The 22,940-nt window shown below is 36.4% G+C and overlaps 1 protein-coding gene across 1 annotated transcript; it reads right to left on the reverse strand.

Annotated features, from left to right (window-relative positions):
- Positions 1 to 226: 226 nt before the first annotated feature.
- Positions 227 to 16,841, reverse strand: prrx1b (paired related homeobox 1b). The gene is made up of 4 exons (XM_030726508.1): positions 15,922 to 16,841; positions 10,475 to 10,650; positions 5,819 to 6,000; positions 227 to 1,077 (listed from the first exon to the last, which is right to left on the reverse strand). Exons 1-4 carry the CDS (start codon positions 16,166 to 16,168, stop codon positions 945 to 947), a joined length of 738 nt encoding a protein of 245 aa, XP_030582368.1. The 5' UTR covers positions 16,169 to 16,841; the 3' UTR covers positions 227 to 944.
- Between the last annotated feature and the right edge of the window lie 6,099 nt (positions 16,842 to 22,940).

Consider the following 22,940-nt stretch of genomic DNA (forward strand, 5'->3'; position numbering starts at 1 on the left):
CATCTATAAACACACTTAAACACGCTCATGCTTCAAGAAGTCCTTAAACTTTTTGAAGCATGATACAAGACTGACTGACTGTAGGCAGTGTATTTTTGTTAAAATAATCTACAAGCATCAGGGAGAGATTGTCAGAAATTGTTTAAGGAAATTGTTGAAAAGCTGGAAAAATGCTCCAATTATCGGAAAACTGTTTTCTACTTTCTGAGATTTCTTGACACTGCAATTTTATTGCTTGAAACGCATGTTTATTCATATACAAGTTTTTATTCTGTTACAAATAAAGTATATCATAGGAAATTATCTACTGGGTTTGGATTCAGAAATACATCATCCTCTCCTTTATATTGGACTATTACATGAAATTCAAAATGCGTTGAAAAATTTTGCTTGTCAGTGGTATAAAATGGAAAGAAACGTGAAAAAATTTTTAAAAATGTATAAATGTCAGAGGAAGTCATTGTCATTTTGTCGAAGACATAAAAGAAAGAAAAGAGTTGATCCCAGTTATGGTGTGTAATTTTATCCAACACTACAGAAAAAATAGGATTCCATGTTGTCCATTTGAGTCTCCATAAAAAAGCAAGTTCTCTGACTGGAACTAACACTCCGTTTAAGTCACAATCACAAATGCAAAACTGTGCAGATATTTGGCTACAGCATCCAGTCTAGATGTCTTTTTGTATGAACAAGAATTCAGTGATGCTGTGGAGAAAAAGAAAAGTTGGCTTGGGAAAAATCCTGCCATCACTCTGTGTTCAACATTTTGCACATTTGCACATTGGTACATTGATAGTAGTACGCCATCACGGCTGCTCCAGAAAGGAGAAAAGACTTCATGATCCAGGGTATGTGGAATGATGTTCATCCCAGAGATGGTGTCCTTCTCTTGCAGAAGAGAGGGTTCTTTCTCATCCTCTGGGAGCTCCTTGCGTCTCATTCTTTCAGTTGACCGTGGGCACCTGGTTCAAGCTGTACTCCTTGGCTTTGAGCCTCAGGTTGGCAATGCTGTTGGCCATGTTCATGCCCTGGGATGTATTGGTGTTGGAGCAGGTGGGTGGGTAGGTAGCCATGGCACTGACAGAGGAAGGGGGAAGAAGGGGGAAAAAGGTTACATCACCTGTAGCTGAGGTGAGCTAAAGCTCAGCATGAGCTGCAGCTATGGAAATATGTAAAGAAACAATATATATATATATATATATATATATATATATATATATATATATATATATATATATATATATATATATATATATATATATATATATATATATATATATATATATATTACTGATGATGTTTTAAACTAAATCTGACTTGAAATCATGAACACCAAAAATCCCCAAAGGAACATGACCAATGTTTTTGTATGTTTCCAAAACACACTGGCTATACTTAATGTTACATTACATTGCATGATAAATGGACACAATCCTCTAATTCAGAATTCCAGTCCCTTGCATAATCCCAACCCCATTCATACACAGTGTATTTTGTTATTATTAATCTCTGGCCCTCTTCAGCAGTATGCTTTTTGTCCTGTCTCCCTCCCTTCACCCCTAACCAGTTGTGGCGGATGGCTGCTTCTCACTGAACCTGGTTTTGTTGAAGGATTCTTCCTGTTAAAAGGGAGTTTTTCCATCCCACTGCCACCTCGCTTGCTCACAGGGGGTTATCTGATTTTGGGTTTTATTATTGTACGGTCTTTACCTTACACTATAAAGTGCCTTGAGGTGACTGTTGTTGTGAAATTCTTGAATGAAGTTCACTTTAGTATCATCAGTACACTGATTGAGTTTAATGAAAGTGATCAAATGCAGATAAAACGAAGGAAAAAGCAGAGTTTGTGCTCATTAGTGACAAAAGTTTGTAACCTATTTGTATTATTCTGATCAAACTTAGATCTCAGTAACAAATGTTTTTACCAGAATGTTGATTTTAATTTCAATTTAATTTTTTCTTATTAGTTCAAATAAAATTTTCTTCAGTAATTACTCAGTCAAAAGTGCTAAAAACTTCCTGTTCCTGTGTGTTCTTCACAGCCTTTGTGTGTGTATGTGTGCATGCACACACGTGCTATGTGTGTGCGTGTCCTGTCACAGTTTTTGAAGGACTTTAGATCAAATATTTTGTTTAAATACAATTTATGTGTCATAATTGCAATGGACCTGCAGTACACTTATTAGAATAACTAGAAAATTAATAAATAAAAGCAGACATGATGCTTATTGATTACCTGCTGTCGTCATAATTAGCATATCACTATACTAACTATGAAGACTGCCTTGGGGGAGGAAACTTGACACTCTAACCTAATGCTTAAATAGTACAAATAGGCTGAAAATTGAACAAAATTTAAATGACAGCTAGAATACATTCAGAACTCTCACTCATCTAGTACTTTCAAAAACTAAAGAGAAAACATTTAAAAACATCAGTATGGTTCTTTAAAGAAAATAAAAAAAGAACTGGATCTATTAAAGGGAAAATGTATTTGTTTTCTGAGGGTATATATTCTGTGGCACTTGCACTGTCCCCTTTTTTAAACACTGGATACAAACTTAAAGATTGTGAACAGTGAACTTTTAACACTACAAAGCATTATCGCCGCTTCACCACTGCCCTACGTCCAGCCAAAAAACTCTCAGTGAGTTTGAGCTGCATGTTTGATATTTTATACTCAGTTTAATAACTGGGGATTACTGTAAATCATGACCAATGTAACCAGAGTCACAAAATATTTGCTCAGGAGATTGCTGTTTTTCTGTGTGATGTTCACTATCTGGTGTAGTGTAGCACAGAGGGGTCACAGGGTCAATAGTGGATTTAATACGGTTTGTTTTCACATTATCACCTCTTCAGAAGGGTCACAGGATCTAGCCCCAGTCTGCTAGTGCTGACAGAGGGACTGATGAGAGAGAAGGTCAGGAAAAAGGTGTTTTGATACAAAACAATTGGCTTGATGTCAGCAGTGTGCAAGACATTGTGGTTATATATGCAGCATCGAAGGCAAAGGTTTGAAAAGGCAGAAATAAAATGTATGGATAAAGATAGGCCTTGAACTCAACATTACACAGGTCACATTGGCTCAATCTTTACAGCAACTTTTAAAAGGGAAAGACTACATTCCTTATTTTGTATAAATTAAAGCTTTTTAGTCATTCCCATTGAAAACAAATGAATCATTCTGTATCATTTACGATCATTTACTATATTTTAAAAACAGTGCCTATAGTCACTTCTTCAGACGTTATTAAGCATTCACAAAGTATTTTAGATAATTTATAATCATTAAATGTAAACAGAAAAAACTATGTTTAAAACAACTTATTTGCTTATTTTTATTAGATTAATATAAAATACTTTTTTCAGAATTTAAATATTGTGACTGCATGCAGTATGTGATACTTGAGTAGTTAAATTAACTGCAATATTTTCACTTAAGAATTCTTTATTTTCATAGTCTATATTTAATTATTTAATTCCACAAAACCAGTGTAGAATTGAAGTTGATTACCTTCGTGAAGAACTTGTAGTTTAATATACAAATTAAACTACTACAATCATTACTTTTACATTCATTTCTTGCAAATATTTATAAAAAGTGATTATCCTCTTTTGAGAAGCATCAGCAAGACTGCTTGAAATTATTCTCAAAAGTATTCCTTTTGTTAACAATGCACAGAGCATCACTCTGTACACTCCTATCTGTGCTACCACAGTCTTAGTGGTAACTCAGCTACCAACAACATAACCTGAACAACTGAACTATATATATATATATATATATATATATGTATATATATATATATATACATATATATATATATATATATATATATATAGAGAGAGAGAGAGAGAGAGAGAGAGAGAGATAAACACATCTGTAAAATATTTGTAATAGCTTGGTTAGAAGACCTACACAAAGATCATGGACTGCAACTTTAGCAGGAAAACTTGCTGCTTGAGGGGATGTAAGTCAAATTTGAATTTAAAGCCACATAAACAACCACATTATTTTTATGAGTTTTATGTGGTTATGAAGATTAAATCTGGGTAAATGCTGATCTTTTAAAAATATTTTTAATCAAAATCAGCAGTTTGTTTCATGGTAAAGACTAAACAATTTCTTTACCCTTTCTTTACCATGATTACTCCCATTTGGTAAGAAATCAATTGAAAATTATATTGTAATGCCTAAAGCCTAGCTTCAAACAAATATACTACATGGTTTAGTCCATTCATTGGAAACTAATTTCAGTGATGAATCCACATTTGAGATCTAGAATATGTATGGTTTGGTCATAATAATGTATTCTATTGTTTATTGTAATAGAAGAACATGTCACTTTTACAAAGTTGAGAAGTGTTTTGATTGCTGTTTGTTTATCTGACTGTCACCCAAATGCAATCAGACTGAATTTATTTAAAATTTTGTTTATAAGTGCACAAAAGGATATGGGACACAAAGCACAAGACAGTGCTAATGGTTAAATACAGGTTGAATAAATGCGGTGATATCTGTGAGATGAGCTGTTGACCTTTAGCCTATTAGATTTGAGTCAGTTTGAGTTCAAGGTGGATTACGGGAGATGAAGACTTTCAGAAGAACTATGAAAAGTATGTGCAGGTAAAAGAGGAGGAAATGAAACAATAACAGAGAGCAGCATATGTGTGTGTGTGTGTGTGTGTGTGTGTGTGTGTGTGTGTGTGTGTGTGTGTGTGTGTGTGTGTGCGCACGCGCATGCGTGTGTGTGTGTGTGGGTGTGTAAGTATGTGTGTGTGTGTGTGTGTGTGTGTGTGGTGTGTGTGTGTGTGTGTGTGTGTAAGTATGTGTGTATGTGTGTGTGTGTGTGTGTGTGTGTGTGTGTAAGTATGTGTGTGTGTGTGTGTGTGTGTGTGTGTGTGTGTGTGTGTGTGTGTGTAAGTATGTGTGTGTGTGTGTGTGTGTGTGTGTGTGTGTGTGACGCAGAGAGAGAGAGATTACGGTGGCGTTAGCATGTGGTGATTGTGGTAATAAAAAAAAGGAAAAGTAAATATTAAAAAAAGTACCTTCATATTGCTTCCTTTACCCTTTCTTTCCTCTCTCCACCCTGACTGTTGCTTTCTTTTGTTCCATCCCTTGCTTTTAACCTTTGTGCCATTTATTGTCATTTCTTCTCTTCTTTGAGACATTTCCTCTTTCTTTATTCCTCATTCTTACTTATTTAACTTTTCTTCTGTCCTTTCTTTTCTTCTTTTTCCTTTTCTTTCTCCCTTTTTTCCTTCTAATTTTTTTCAATTCATACTTTTTACCATATAATTTTTGCCTTCTATCTTTTCTTTTTGTCTGCTGTCCTCTTTTGTCCTCTGTTTCATCTTGATATCTTTCCTTTTATTTTATTCTTTTCCCTGTTTATTTACTGTTTCCTGTCTTCTTTCTGTCTTTTGGGACTTATACACTTTTCCTGCTTTGCTTTTCTTCCCTTTTTCTGTCCTTGCTTCTCTTCCTTTCTTCTTGACCTTCGTGCCATCTAAGAAGGAAAGAAAGTCCTTCTTTCTTTCATTTGTTTATTCCACTAAATTTTTATATTTTCCTTATTTTCCCTTATTTTTCCCTTCCAAACTCATTTCTCCCTCTTGCTTTCTGATAATTTTTTTTTGTTTGTTTTTATCTTTCTTATATGCACATATGAATTACACATGCTTTCTGGAAGTGAAATAGTGAAATACAAATAGAGGACTTCCAATTGTTATCAAAGTAGAACGTGTACACAATGTGGATGCTAGGTTATTGGGTGATGTTGCAGGAACAAATGGGGGAGGGGGGCGTTTATACCTGTAGGGGGCAGCGCTGCCCCAAGACAGGTAGTCATTGGGGCGGGGTGCAGGGCGAGGCACAATTGGCTGCTCCACTGCTGTCACATCTCCTGAGTAAGATTTGAGGAGTGAGGCATTTTTGCTGGCCAGCATAGCTCTCTCGTTCCTGCGGAATTTAGCTCTCCTGTTCTGAAACCACACCTGGAAAGACACGGAACAAAGCATTTGTCATATTCTTATTCATTTCTTAACCTCTTCATGACTGTGTGAGGCACTGCTTTTACAATCACCACATACATAGACAACTTATGAAAAATAGATGTACAGTAGCCACTGGATATGAAAAATGAATACAGCTCACCCCAACCCCCCAATCAGATGTTTTTTTTTTTGTTTTTTTGTTTTTTTGTGATTTGGTTTTCTATGAATAAAATTAAACTCAACTGAATACAGCTGAAGGTGTGCTGCCTGCAAAGAGACTCTCATTCATAAAACTTTAACTACATGCAACTGCAACAGCAATTTATTTATTTATTAGCAAGTTATTATGATTGCATTAGCCAAATTTACATCTCTCAACTAGCATGTTGGTGGCAATCCACTCTTTAGCTCCACAATGGCTAAGTCCACTTATTTTATTTTATAAAGTTTTTGGTCCTGTACACAAACCTTTATCATAAAGCCTGCTGAAATTTCCAATACCATTAAAAATTTGAATTTACCAATTTTCTTATGTAAATTCTGGGGATAATGTGTATGAAATTAAGCATTTAATTCCATTAGATAAATTGATTCTCATAGTTTCAGTATTTTCAGGACTATAATAGGTTAATAGCTCTAAAATAAAGAAGATGAAAAGTCATTCTCAAACATACATTCTGATACCAGGATCAGGACTTTATTTAATGACATGCCATAACTTAGCTTTTTGAAGGGCCTAAAGGACAAAAGCAGTGCTTTACAAATGCAGTCCATTTACCATAACATTTAATATATAACACTTGACTTAATATTATTCACAGGGACAATCAGCATTTTGATTTTGGCTGAAGATCTGCAGGCATGCTTTGAAACTTTGATTGGCCAGTGTACAGAACAGGTGTTCGTCGTATTAACTGTCATTATGGATATTTAAAAAATAGTTTTGTCTCACTCTGTAACACGTTCAGACTTGCTTGTTTTCTACAGTCTGTGCACGCTTTGTTTTCCTGCAGCTATTGTGTGCATGAACAGGAATTACTGTCTGTTAAGGGATAAAGACAGAGTAAAGGAATTGCTTAATGACTGCTAAATCACAAGATTCTATTCATGATCCATTCACTTTACAATGTGTAACACATTTTTTACATCTATATTAATGTCAGTATTAGGGATTGTGATTGTGAATCAGTAAGGTTTGTGACCTTTCTCCTTGACGTGAAACCTCATATAGGGAGATGTGTCTCAATTACTGCTTTAATTTTAGACCGCACGTGAACTTTGTTATATGTTACCAGGTTTCTCTACACAGTCTAATAAACGAGCAGAACCATAAAAAGCACCTAAAAATAACTCTTGTCTCTTATCAAAATGTCTTATCTAATGCTTTAAAATCATCATGCATCCACACGCTCTCCCACACACTCAGATTTCATCTATAGTTCCCTTCTTGCAGCGCTTATCAGTCCCCCCCCACCCCTACCCCCATCACCAAAACCACCTTGCTAAATAGATGATGATTGGGGTGGGGGTAGAGGGGGGGGGGTTACTAATGTTTTTTTCTTCCCTGAAATTGGGTCTATTATAAGTTGTGTGCACTCAGAGGGGCTTGCTGACGCACTGCCTCAGGAATTAGCCCAAAGTCTTTTATCGAAGAATTTCTGCATAGCTCTCTGCTACACATTAATCACAGATGTGCTGCTTGTCTCACTCCAAGATCACTATTTCCTTTTTCCCTTTGACTCTGGCCACAGAATAAATACTTTCATTGTTTTGTATAAAGTCAGGACTGATTTATTTTTAGCCATGTATCCCTGCAGGAAATGTGTATCTTTAATTATTAGTTATAAGTCACATGAATATTGGGTGTACCTGGGGCTTGTGTGCATTTAAAATAATATGAATATTTCTTGGTTACAAGTAAATAGTAGCAGTTTATCCAGCACAGCCAAGTGAAGACCTAAATGAAGTTTGATTTTCCTCATCACAATTATAAATTTTGCTTGCTGTTTGAACAGCTGACAGGCAAAGCTCAGAGCAAAACTAAACTACAAATCTTGGTTGTGACCACAAAGAAACAAATGAATGCAACTTCTATTTGCATGAATGTCAATGCAAAGTCTTTCATAGGAACTGGAACGGTTGAACTTGTGTTCAACACTCCTGTGGCTCAGAAGATAGAGCAGGTCAACTACTAATTGGAAGGTTAGTGGTTTGATCACTGGCTGCTCCAGTTTGCATGCCAAAGTATCCTTGGGCAACCCCAAGTTGCTCAAGATGCATCCATCGGAGTGTGAATGTTAGACAGAAAGCATGTAGAAAAAAGTGCTTGTATGATTGTGTGAATGAAAATGTGTTGTATAAGCACTTTGAGTGCTCATGTAGAGTAGAAAAGTGCTCTGTAATAACCAGTCCATTTGATATACTACTAAACACCTTAATGAAGATCAGCTGTATGTTTGTTAGTAAAGGGACTGTCAAATTACTGATTTTTTTAAATTCTTATATTAATATTATTATTATTATTATTATTATTATTATTATGTATTTTTTTTAAATCACTAAACTGTCTTATTTATACGTGACAGGAAACAAAAAACAAAAGCATGTCTTTTGTCCTGTGTCTCTCCCCTCACCCCCAACCGGTCGCAGCAGATGACTGCCCCTCCCCGAGCCTGGTTCTGCCGGAGGTTTCTTCCTGTTAAAAGGGAGTTTTTTCTTTCCACTGTCACCAAGTGCTTGCTCATACGGGATCATTTTGATTGTTAAATTTTCTCTGTAATTATTGTAGGGTCTCTACGTTACAATATAAAGTGCCTTGAGGCGACTGCTTGTTGTGATTTGGTGCTATATAAATGAAATTGAACTGAACTGGACAAAGAAATGGAGTGTGCAACAAATGAACTAGGGATGTTGTGTCTTATGTCTAGATGGGTGGACACCCTAGTAGCAGCATGGAGTATTTTACTATTCATCTGTTTTATTAACTACATATTCAACTAAGGGACATGAGAGGCAGAAGAAATAAGGTGAGAGATAGGATGTGCCCTGTCCATCACTAGTCCATCATAGATAGACAGATAACCACACTTTCTCATTTCCACACCGATGGCCAATAGAGAACCATCAGTTTACCTAACATGCATGTCTTTGGCCTGTGGGAAGCAATTGATGCAGGCCCTAGAAGACCACATACAGTTCACAAAGAACCACTGACCACATAGTGCCATTTTTTAATATGCAAATAATAATATCAATCAAGGTCCTGTAGCACATAAATGATTACCAAAGGACTGATTTATGGTGATTAAAATTGTATTTTGACGTAGTTCTTTGAATGCACTTTTTTATTGCTAGATTTATTCAAATTATTTTGTGATGAAATATATATAAAGACTCTTTCAATAAAGTAATACAATAATAAAGCAACATTTCCAATTCTTTTGTTAGACTTATAGCATATCCTAGAATATGTCATGTGCTTCGTAAACAGAAATGCATGTAAATGCAGAAAGCTTGTTCACTCCTTACAAATGTGTGTCTTGATGAAGAATCCTTTATGTCAATTCTGAAACTTTCAGCTACCACTACAAACATTATTTTACAAAGACACATTTGAGAAAACTATATATCAGTTTGCATGGTGATTATATCTAAATGTGTGATTCATTTTCCCACTGTCAGCATTGTATTTAGCCGCCCTTTGCTGCAGCCCTCGTGTGTTGGACACACTTTGTAAACCACTGAGGAAATTAAACATCATTATATCCACTTTTCTAATCACAGTCAGTTCACTGGGGAGTTTTTGCAAACTGCTCACAGACTCTACAATATCAGTAATTATTTAAAAGATCACTCAGGTATGATAAGAGAAATTTGTCAGCTCTTATCGGTTCCTTTGAAATGGTCTAATGCAAAATCTAAAGACATTAATGACTTTCAGCCATTAAGGAGGATTACTAACTTAAACTATTAGATTAAGAGCTAACAGACAGAACAAGGGGAGCCCTGCTATTTGTGGGACTGTGTGTACTCCAGTTTCTCTTTCTGCTTAATAAAATAGTCATATCACAAGAAATTTATTAGGTTCTATTTTTAGATTTGAGTTCCAAAATCTCTTTTGTTTTTTTTTGTTTTTTACTACATCAGGAAATGCAGCACGTTTGTTTGCCTGTAAGTTAATAGGAAGTTATTTATTTTGTCATGACTCATTCTAGTACACTACTGATTTGAAATCTTATAAGTACTTTTGATGCTTCTCCTGTGATCAAAGTTAGACTCTAGCTGGAGGAGATGCAAATGTCAAGGAATCAGAAGTATTTGTCCAAATTAAAGTATCAGAATGTGGAATCATTTAGGCAGACACTGGAGATACGTATGGGTTTATAATTTCAGGAGAAAATATAATCATTTAAAAAAACTTTTTTTGCCACTTAGCATTAAAGCCACCTTTCTATTGCAATGCCTCTTTTCATACCTGCACTCTGGCCTCGGTGAGGTTGACCCGGCGAGCCAGGTCTTCTCTTACGAAAGCATCGGGGTAGTGTGTCCTCTCAAACACTCTCTCCAGAGCTTGGAGCTGGCTGCTGTTGAAAGTGGTCCTGTTCCTGCGCTGTTTCCTCTTCTTCTTTTCCTCTGTGTTCATCTGTTCATCTGTAGTCAGAGAAAGGGAAAAGAACTTAATAAGGTAAAGAAAAGAGACTAAACACATTTACTTTGCCCAAGGAGGACAAATATAACAAAAAATTTGATTTAAATTTGAATTATACACAGCACTCTCTGCATTGAAAGACAATTGCTACTGCAGGCTGTACAAACAGTTTCAGTCACAAATAAAAATTAATAACATAGATAGATTTCATACATTTCTTTTCTTCCCTTTCAACCATATACTACCCCTTGAAGACTAAAAATTGAGGTTTGCAAGGTGAGTTTTTTTTTCTGCCCAGTTAAAGCAGAAGCTCATTTAATATGTTTAATGCTTAGAGCTTTGCAAAAAGACATAAAGCATCATATAGATCCAGACAGCCCTGACCTACTGATAGTGGCCTCTGTAGTTTTTCTCATTCTTATTTTCTTTTAAACCAACAAACAAAATTATATTTACCTTCTTGGAAAGTAAGATTTCTGTTATTTAATGAAAGCCTTCAAATAATTTTTGGATCTATGCCAAAACATCATTTGGCTGATAACCTAACGAACAAGCACACAAGCCAAAAAGAAAAGTAACAGAATCACTCTGGCGAACGTTAATGTGTAATCCATTATGGAATCGCTCCATGTGTTCAGTCTGATAGTTCCTGCAGGGTGAAATCAGTGTTGGTGAATTGTGGCTGCACAACAAGACCGCAAAATAACACTTTCACACAGAAAAATAAGGCAGTGCTCTTCAATGTTCCCGCCTAATTACATTCACACACACAATCTGTAGTTACACACACACACACACACACACACACACACACACACACACACACACACACACACACACACACACACACACACACATGCAGAGGTGGGATGTTACCCAGTACACTCAAGCGTTTTATGCTCCTTTACAGTAATTACATTTTGGGAGACTTCACTCAATTCAAACAAAAAGTATAATTCAGTTTTCTCTGCTACAGATTTTGTGACTGATTCTGATTTTGTATTCAGCACAGGGACAAAGACATCTTGAGTGGAGATAAAACATCATGTATTTAATATGTTTCTTGTCACAGCTCTATGAAAGAGTAATGTGATACTGACACATGAAAGAGCAACAAAGTTGTTGTAGTACAATTATTAATGGAGTCTGAAAATATCTTAAACGTTTTTTCATTTTAAAATTTTCAAGTAGTTCTTCTAAATTGTGGTATTTTTTTTTTTGGTTAATACTAAATCAATTAACTTTATGTAATTAAGCAAAATGGCAACTATATCTGCATATATTTTTCTTATGTAAAAATCATTAAGTGGAACTTTTATTGCACTACTTAGACTTGTAGTTTTTCTCGAGCTTTCAGTCACATGTTGTGGTAATTTTTTGGAAAACATTTACAAAATTGACCCAACCTGAATAATACGATGAAAAGAAATTCACAAAAATAATTTATCAGGTAATATAGTTCCTCAGAGATAAAAAAAATTTGCTTTTTAAAATTTCCAATCGTTTGAATTTCTATTTAAATCTCCACATAGCACTTCTGTTGTCATCTTCATTTCCAGATAATGGCTAAAGGTTTATGTACTTGGTGTTTTATTTTTTAAGATGTTTGAAGTGTGTTTGTTAGTAAAAATATGAAATTTTATAGACTTCCAGCCAAAGATGTGACACTTTTATTGTACTAGTACTTTTCACACAAACTCCTGGCATTGTGTCACACACTACTCTATCATCAAGTAACCTGTTTGTTTATCTGTTCCCACGTTTTCTCAAAGTGGGTCTCAATCAATCAGTAGATTAACACAGGGGAAACCAAAAGTAAACTCTGCTTATCTGCTGGTATAGAGTTACCAAGTACACCAATGATTCCCAGCCTCTTTGAATGGCTCCCCTTAAAATAAAGTATTATTGATGTAACCCCTAATGAATTTATTTCAAGCAAGCTGACCACAGTGATTTCTTATATTGTTCTATACAAAAGATTTATACATGATTAACATTATAGATAGATAGATAGATAGATAGATAGATAGATAGATAGATAGATAGATAGATAGATAGATAGATAGATAGATAGATAGATAGATAGATAGATAGATAGATAGATAGATAGATAGATAGATAGATAGATAGATAGATAGATATGAAGGTAATTTGTTGTTAATTTGTTGTAAATACAAAAAATAGGTGGGTGTTTTCTGTAAAGTTTTTAGTTTTTTTTTTTTTGCAAAAATGTCAAAATTCCTAAAAGTCAAAGTGTTTATTTTGTTGTCTTTGCCTTTGTCTTTCTTTGTCTTTCTTTGTCTTTCTTTAAATTACTGATGGTTGCAGTTCACATTGGGGTGGGGGGGCAATAAGCTCTGGAGGAGAGTACAAAGATGCATCATTCATTTGCTAAATTAAATTGAATCCATAAAGTGATATTTTATTATTTAAGTGCTTAAAAGTAACAAATAGTAGTGGCTACATGTAATCGTATTTTTTGTCTGGGATTTATGCTTGAAAAGAAAAAATTAATAAATGTCCTCAAACCTAAAAAGAAAAATACTGCCTTCCCCCTCCCTTCGCCTTCGTAATCCAGTTAATCACTCTTGGACTTACCTTGTGACCCCTGTGACCCCCTGTGTGGGTCCTTCCACCCTGGGTTGTAAGTCAATAGATTCCACTAATGACATCTTCATTTAAATTCTTTTGAAAATAATACGTATAATAAACGCATATATATATATATATATATATATATATATATATATATATATATATATATATATATATATATATATATATATATATATATATATATATATATATATATATATGAGTGAGTAGCAATAAAGTTTTCCTTTTATGTTTTCACTATGAGTCTTAGTTTGTTAGAAGTCACTACAGCAGCTCTGTAGGCATCACTCGCCAGAGTTTCGATCTGAAACTGTGTTAAGTCGAGAAGTAAAAAAAATGCAGTAAAGTGGGGTTATAAAGGCAGGTAGCGGCTACACGTGGCAAACCAACGACCGCGTACAGCGCACACACCAGAAACCTGAGATTTGACCGTCCACAGGTTGGGAGTTAAAAAGCAAATCCTGACGCCCATCCGCCCGACTCATGACTTTACAACCGGAGAGAAGCGCACAACAAATAAGATTTGTCGGGTCCTCTTTATGTGGATACTTTCAGTGAAACAGATATGAATTAAATGTCATTATTTAAGTGAAGCTGAACATTTTGGCTGCTAAATGCCACTTTAAAGCACAAATAGTTAAATAAGTAAAATAAAAATACTGTTTTTTTTTTTCCTTTGGTATGGTACAGTATTCTATTGACGTTTAATTCATATTACATTTAAAAATATGGCACGACAGGCGTGACATGGCGCATAAAGCGAAAGCAAAAAAAAAATAAATATAATATAAAATAAAACTTTTGGAACTTTTTATAGATCCAAATATAGTCATTTACAGGTTTATTGAGAATGCAGGCACAAAATGCTTTTAAAAGTCATATTCCCGAAAAGACCCCGTTTCTTCTGATCGAGTGCTGATTTGGTGCCGCAAGGCTTTTAATTAAGCTTGAAGGGTGACGTTTAAAAAAGCAAATCAAAGCCATCCCCATCATCGGCACCATCATCAACATCATCATTCTGGCAGCTCCAAGTGTGCTCAACACGTGGGACTATAGACTGATTTCATTAGCACAGATCAGTGAAAGTCAATTGGTCCTGCTGCCAAGACGAATTCGTTAGAGGGGACCTGATTCCCAACATCATATTAAGGTGTTTTGGCCCATTTTCGTTATTTTCTGATGAACTGTTATTTTCTAGATTTCCAAGCAAACAAAGGATTTCTGTGAAAAAAAGATATTGGTGACGTGTAAAAATGCCTCGAAATGTTTGAATCAGTTGTTGCTTTACAGTTTGTGCGTTCAGAGTAGTTCTAATAATAGTAATAATTTTAATGAATTTTATTATTATTATTATTATTAGCTTAAATCAGATTTCTTTTAAACGCAGTAAAAGCACTCAAGTTTTACTTATCAGACTAACATTTGTTTTTGTTTTTCTTTTTTATAATCCGCTCGACTCGTGCCTTCTGTGGTTTGTCAGAGCTGATGAGATGCTGTTATTTGATTCTTTAATTGTCGGAACGAGGACACGCGCGGTAATTGTGACAAATGACTAGGCTCCGATATTCTGAAAGTGTTTGACAGGCTGAAAATAACCGTAGATTAACGACGTGACCCGGCCACTTCCTCCCCCATATTTCTCACAGCCGATTTTTTAGCCTTTAAAAAATAACAATAACACTCATTAAAGGCTATAACGTTTGTGTCAACTTCTGCAAATGGCCCTTTGAGCAGAAAAAGAGGAGGGGGGAGAAGGAGGGAGCGTTTATTTAGTTTATTTACTCTCGCAACACTGCGGCCGAGAGGACGAGCAGTGGCATTTTTTTCCTTTTATTGGGGTGGATTTATCCAGGTTGTTGTCGGCTTCCAAGCACGCAATAACGCATTCCAAAACAAAAGTTGGGAATGTTGACTTCGATTCTCAGACTGGATTTCCAACGGCAGCTCAAGGAATAGATCCCGCCTCTATATTGTCACGGATATCGGCCTCATTTTTGCACATCTACGCAAGTCTTAATGGAAATGCTTAGGAAAATGCTGAGATAGAATTATAAAAAATATACACAAAACTCTGGCATATGTGTACATGTGACTCAGTCTAACTATTTTCTAAATGAATCATTAGCAATCTTTAGTGTTTTTTTCTTAAAAGTAGAAATTTTAAAAAGTGCCCTCGCTTAGGTCAACACTCGTGAGCAAGAGATTTATTGCTCCGAGGTTAGGCTCGTAAGGTGACTTCACTGACCATGTCCACCAATATCATCATACCTCACTGACATCAGAGTGTTAATGGTAAATTAATGGCCATTTTGAGGGGGAGGCCGTCAGGGATGAGGCATTGCCAAAACTCACTAGAAGATTTCTTCCATGCGCTCCGCTTTTTGCAGAGCTCCATTCATGCGGTCTGCGCGCGGAAACTCGCCAGAAAAGTAATGAAAACAAATGAGTTTAGTTTTCAGCCTGTCAAAATAACTGCTTTTGTCTTTGATTTGATGTGTTTACTAGAAGTCATGACCTTTAACTCTGGGTTTTCTACAAGGGAGCTAAACATGAAGAACATGAAGGATGATTAAAAACAAAAAAATACACAAACAAAAACGCGATCTCCTTTGCTTAGTCTCATCCTTTTAAGATCTTCTGATCAGCATTTCACTTACTTTCCTGCTGGGTCGTGTCGCTCCCGCTAGTCAGCCCGGGGGACTCCAGCATATTCCTCCCCGTCTCCCCGACGCTCTCGTCTGCCTGGCTACCGACCATTTCCCCGGCCTCTTCCAGGTCTAACAGATGGCTGACCGAGAAGTTCTTTTTGGCTTGCAGGTTGTCTAGGTTAGACGTGATCGGGCTCTCCAGGCGGTTTGGTATCGTAGCTTGCCTGTCCATTACATGTGCATAGCTAGAAGTCATGACGCAAATGGGGACCAGCGGAAAAAACAGAGCGATAAAAAGAACGAGAAGCACAAGTGAGCCAAATAGATCCGTGCATGCAAAAAGCACAAGCAGCGCCTCTAGAAAAACAGCCAGATAGAAACTCGGGACTTCCGAGCAGAGGGTGGATCTGTTCACATCCAGATCAGCGACGGAGTTCTCAAAGGATCTTGCTCGTTTTCTCCTCGCCTTCTTTCCCCCCACCAAACCTCTTTACAGCCAATCCATCCAGCAGTGCATGTCAGAAAAGAGAATGATCAGCCTGTGTTCGTCCTGCTGCGGTAAAGCCACTTTTACACAGCTTTTTCCCCCCCTAAGAGGTCATGTAACAAGAAGAAGACGTTCTCTTCCCACTCTGTTTGAGCCACATATGCGCAGGAAGAGTGGCCGCTGCTGCTGATGACGACCAGATGCGTAAAGTTCTGCATGCGCGCAAAGCTGGCTCGGCTGCAACTAGAGGCACGGAGGCAGGACGTTACCGCCTCACCTTCAGGCTAGACACTATAGTCTCTCTCTCTCTCTCTCTCTCTCTCTCTCTCTCTCTCTCTCACACACACACATACACACACACACACACCCAAAGAGAGCCTTGTTTCCCTGTGAAGGTGGACAGACTCTCAAACGCACTCTTAATATGAAGCCCGTAATTGCGTGGTAACGCTTTTGCTGTGTCTGACGTTTTGCAGGGCCACAGCACGAACTTCCCCTCTTCCCCCGTCAGCAGAAACATCGGCGTCAGCAGCACCAACAGCCCACCAGATACGGCCCGATTTTCTCTGACAAACCTCAGCTTGAGTCAGTCCAAGAGATGCAGAAGACAGCAGGGTGCGCAGAGAGGCACGCTGTTATCACGCTTTGTGTGTTGATAAAGCCACTGAATGTCCTGCGGTGTGCTACCAGTTAAATTAACCATAACCAGTGCCAGCCAGTCTATCCACAGGGTTGTCCTCATGAGTTCAGGCTGAGTTGTCAGGGTAGCAGAGACATGATAGAAGTAAATTATAGGGCAAATATGGCACCAACCAATTTCAACTTTTACATTTAAAGATTAAATTGAAAAGCGTTCATTGAACTGTAAACTAATTACCAAGGGTCACCAGAGGCCCCCCAAACACCACCTCAAAGTGTCATTTTTTGGATATTAGTAAAAATATTCTCATTTCAGTTGTTTGGATTTTATTGTGATTTTTAATAAGCTATGAGTTATAAGTTTCTTGACGATGTATTAATTTATAATTTACATTACATGCAATGTTCCTTCTGCAAAACAAACAAACAAACAAACAAAAAAAACCCCAAATAAAAACAACACAACACAACACAAAACAAAAACAAACAAACAACAAAACAGGAATGCAGAGAGACCACAAACAACAGAGAGGAAAAAACACAATGGGAATATACTGAATTCCCCCAAAGTGGGGATCTGGGGGAAATTCCATGTTTCAAATCAGCTAAAGATGCAACAACTGAGTACGAAAAATGCAGTAAGAATAATTTAGACTGGTTCATAAGGAGACCCAAGAAAAATCTTAGGGGAATAACAGCACATTTCTTTCTTTCTTTCTTTCTTTCTTTCTTTCTTTCTTTCTTTCTTTCTTTCTTTCTTTCTTTCTTTCTTTCTTTCTTTCTTTCTTTCTTTCTTTCTTTCCTTTCCTTTCCTTTCCTTTCCTTTCCTTTCCTTTCCTTTCCTTTCCTTTCCTTTCCTTTCCTTTGTTGTAAACACTGGATACATTTGCCACTCTAATCTAACCTGAAAAATAAAATAGTTATTTTGTGGAACTGTTCACACACAACAATTGCAGGCCAAACCTGCCAAAAAATGTTAGAAAGCTGCTTTATATATTTATGTTCTTAAAAGTGACTTGTGTCATATTTCAGGAGCTTTCCCCTAAACACACAAATCAGCCAGTTACTCCAACCATTACATAAAATGTAGTGGATTAAAATCTGTCTGGGAGGAAAGTAAAAAAATCTTCAATCGTGCAAAATACTTTGATATGTACTGACTTCTCTCTCAGAGCGGGTATACAAACTGGAGGTTAGTCGACTAAAAGAGGTTGTGGGGATGAACAATAAAGAAATGGAGGGAGCTGGATGATGGAGGTAATGTTGTGGTGGGGGGTTTTGTGTTCAGATGGCAAGAGTTGACTCTAGGCTTCGAGGTGCCATAGACGTCCTGTAGCTTCCAGCCCCTGATCTGGGAAAAGAACACTTGATGCCATCAAAGGGACACCAATTGAATCCAGATGTGCCTCTCTCGCTCTTTCCATGTATTTAATGAAGGCAGAGGGATAGAGTAGACTTTTTCATCATTAGCTTTCCCCCCAGATTCCCTTTTCCTGCCTACAAGTCCATTCTGGTGCCAGCTAAGGCAAAAAAAAAAGAAAGAATGAAAAATGGGGGGGAAAGGCCTCCCCATGACTCAAACTCAGGCTTCTCCTTCAGGGCCCCTATTCTTTGTTCTGAACTCAGTGCAAGTGGCTTGTTTGCTCCGGCTGCTACAGTTTGACTGAGGCAAATCAAAACGTCCAAACATCTGAGAGGAAAATGCCATCCTGCAGAGCTGATGTCAGCAGCAAGAATCTGAACAAGAGGCTGAAATGGTTTAAAAATCCATATCATGGTTAACATAATTATAACATTATAAGTAGTTTGCAAATAATTTCTTTGTTCATATTATATTCCTGCTAAAATAGCTGGGTCTAATTTATTAATGAACAATCTAAAAACACCAAGTCTCATTACAGAAGACAGCACTTGACCAACAGAGATAAATTATAATAACTTCGGAATCAATGACGCTCTAAAACAAACAAACAAACAAACAAACAAACAAATAAACAAAAGACAGCAGTGAATATTTAATACAGCATATAGTAAATTACAACTGGAAAATTCAACATTGTCCCCGATGATCCAGTGATTTAAGATGGATGCCACATAGGTAAACATCCTGGGTTTGATTCTTGTCCACCTTTCCACTGTACACTACTGAAAATTCCCAAATGTTAGTCTTAATAAACAATAAGACCAACAAAGGAGGCAGTTGTGGTCTAGTATCAGGTTTCACAAAATCTTTTGCCCATTTGGTTCAATAGTAAAATGAATATTTCACTTACTTAATCAGCTTAATTTTAGCTCATATATTTTTAAATGCTTGCTTTTCCAATCAGTCTGTGCATTCTGAAACAGACAACTGACAGACTGATAAGACACCTAAAAACAGGAAGATATGCTGTCACAGTCAGAAATATGCAGCCATAAATGAAGACGAGATGGAGACAGACATGAATTCCTACATATAGAAAAGCTGAAGTGTTATGATCACATCATACATAGAGCTAGGTTGAAGTATAACAGTAATATATCAGCACTGCTTTCATATGAGTATGTGTTTAAAAAAGATGCCTAGCCAAGTTAAATGGAACCACATGACTGTAGACAAAATGTTTGCCATGTTATTTTTACAGGTATTATTTTTTTGTATTCTGTATTTATTCTACATTAATGTGACTGTCTTTATTCCGTAAATCAGAACCAACAGTTTGTTACAGGCTTCAAATGCTTTTAGCAGTGTTATGACATCCATTTAAGTTTGACAGGCAACTTCTGGGCTCAGATTTAACTTCAGTAACGTGCATCTCACAAATCTTAAGGCTCCGCACAAGCCAAAAACAGGAATGATCATAAATTAACGCAGAGCTTCAAAAAAAAGGTTTTTGTGATTTTTGAAGTGCAACCTGATCACAGAGTCCTGAAACTCCACTCTTTATTTCATGTCAGGACTGAAAGCTTGTACAGGGATAATTAGAGTGTGAACTGGTTTGCAGTTGGTCTAGCTCAAGGAGAAAGTGAGTGGTATAGTTGTACCTCCCAAATAGCTGCTAACCCACAGAGGTGCACTTTAAACATAAATAAGCAGAACTTTATATTTTCTTTCTTTTGTGAAGCATGTATAAAGAGGTTTTTTCTTTTGAACTGTTCTATTATATTTTTGTTCGATTGTTTTAGTTTTTAATCCAAGATCAGACTGAGTCTGCACTCTACAAGGCCTCCCTCTACACACGTCAGAAAAATAACTGTGTACCTAGAAACAAATTTGAGATACTTTGATTGATTTACGTGGTAACAGACATAATATATATAACATTAAATAACTCGAAAGCAACAACTCACTGAATCATAAATCAGTGTCAAAAGAAATTATACTGATGTGATTGATAGAATGGAGGCTGAATCTATACCTTAACAGATTGCATTAAATCCATTTTCAGATTTCACTGCCAGATTTTTCAGAACTTTTTCTTCAAGACAAATATGCAAAACACAGATGATGTGACTGCAAAGCTAAAGCTCCTTCTAAATATCAGTTATGTATGTATGCAATCATACTCATTTTACATATTTGCACACATAGGCTCGTGTTATTGCACACACATACAGACATACATAAATATAATGACTCACATCAGTAACTAAATTACTATGTCAGTTTGGTTATGTGTTGATTTATTTTTCATGTTGAGACTTTATATTTGACATCATATTGCCAAGCATTAACTTTGCTGCTCATAGTGCTTCTTTTTAAGCTATCACAAAACATGACCATCTTCTAAAATGAGAGGTATTGTTCTAGATTACATATGCACTCCAAAAAAAGGGGCACAGTTAAGTCTATTTCTGCTCCAGGTACAGTCTATTCTGAATGTGCCCACCTAGAATTAATTATTGAACTCAGAGAAAACTATGTGTATCATGTGACTCAGTGTAGAAATTTACTTATAATTAGCAACCAAAGAAAGTTAATCTGAATACTTCAAGATCAAATACCAAAAATTATGCACCTTATAAAAAAAATGGACACAGTCACACAAGTGTATAATCCCACAAATCTTGTACTCTATATTTTTTCTTTATTTGCACAGAAACAATTTTAATGCAAATTAAACACTTGCAGATGGTCAGATAAAATAACTCTAACAGAATACATGTGTACGGTGTGGATTCTACAACATGTGAGGTGATGTTTCTTTTGGTGCTGACATGAAGCAGGAGCAGCTTTCCATTTACGATAGATAGATAGATAGATAGATAGATAGATAGATAGATAGATAGATAGATAGATAGATAGATAGATAGATAGATAGATAGATAGATAGATAGATAGATAGATAGATAGATAGATAGATAGATAGATAGAATGTAGACCCCGTAATACTATATTTTACTTAGGGCCCACAGATTTCTTCCACCACTTGCCAATCAAAATAGACATATTTAAAAAAATAAATAAATTAAAAAACTCCCTCTTGATCCTAATATGTTTTCTTTCTCTGCTCATTGTGCATTAGCTCTGTCCCTCTGCGCAGCCTTGGCCCCGGGCTGAGGATGATGATGATGATGATGATGAGGGGCCCGGCCCGCCGCCGCCGCTGTCCAATGACCCCTGGTGCTGATTGGAGTAGCGCTTTGGCCCCTGTCCTGTTTTATTTCCCTAATTGGGAGTAAATGGCCTCCTTGTTGACTCTTTACATCCTGAGCAGGGAACCATATGTTGCACACACGCTCACCCCCTGCACACAGCTTGATTGCAGCGGCTGCACCGGGATTTCTCCTTGTATACCGACTGCTGCAACTGTCTCACACAGACTAAACTGATTCAGTTTTCAGAAGAAGCTATCGGGGCCTGAAGAGGAATGGCGACCTCAGAACTGTGCAAGTCATCTAACCTGTTGGAGGCTGTAGTCTTGAACAGACATAAAATATGAAAAATTGTTCGTTATTTGAGTATTTCAAAGATTACATTTCAAAACCTATTATTTCCTACTGAACTTAACATAATTAATTTTTTAAATTTATTTATTTAATATGTGGGCCATCCTTACCATATTGTAATACTGAATTTCCTATTATGGGATCACGAAGCCTTATATTAAAGATACTCAGCAAATCCTGGGATAACATTGCTTAAATAAACAATGAGTTTACATAAAAAATAAATTAAGTGTCTAGTGGAATGTGCAAAGCAACTCCAGCTGTCAGATAAACACGGTGTAATAGTAATTGCGCGTAATTGCGAGTAAATGTACTTCATGTATGTGTCCCCTCTTTATATTTTATGACCGGTTTTGTTCCGCTGCTGTCTCCATTGTTGCAGGCGGCTCACATGCAGCACTGTTGTAACTGTAAACGGTCTGTGGTGTTCCAACATAAAAAAGCAAATCTGCTCCTGATTAAAACAACACGGAGAGTTTACAGAACAAGTGGCCGTGTGAGATTAATTCGACCGCGCTGATTCTCATTATTACAAAGCCTCAAAAACCGCTCGGAACAGGCTGCAACTAGGGACTCTTTAGAACTCATCATCATAAGACATACTATGTAAATAAATAAGTACTTTTCCTAATAAAATCTTGGGTCCGTAATTTATGTGCTTAACATTTAGTTCATATTTGATCAAAGTTGGGGTCACAAATTTTATTTGATTGTGTAAATGTATATAACTATTTGTTTTAATAGACTGATTTATTTTAATTTATTTCCCCCTTGAATTAGATTTATTTTCCATCTAAAATAAAACAGCCTTGTCGGAAGGTTTCTTTGAAAGTTTACTTGAAACACTTCTAGCAGTATTTCCCTTCTTAAGTCTAGATTTGCAAAGTTTTAATCTGGTGGGATCCGTTCAAGTAATTAAACTTAAGTCAGAAACCCAAGTGAAATTTAAATTTTTAAAAAAATAGATTATGTA

The sequence above is a fragment of the Archocentrus centrarchus genome, chromosome 4 (assembly GCF_007364275.1).
Source record: "Archocentrus centrarchus isolate MPI-CPG fArcCen1 chromosome 4, fArcCen1, whole genome shotgun sequence".
Classification (NCBI taxonomy): domain Eukaryota; kingdom Metazoa; phylum Chordata; class Actinopteri; order Cichliformes; family Cichlidae; genus Archocentrus; species Archocentrus centrarchus.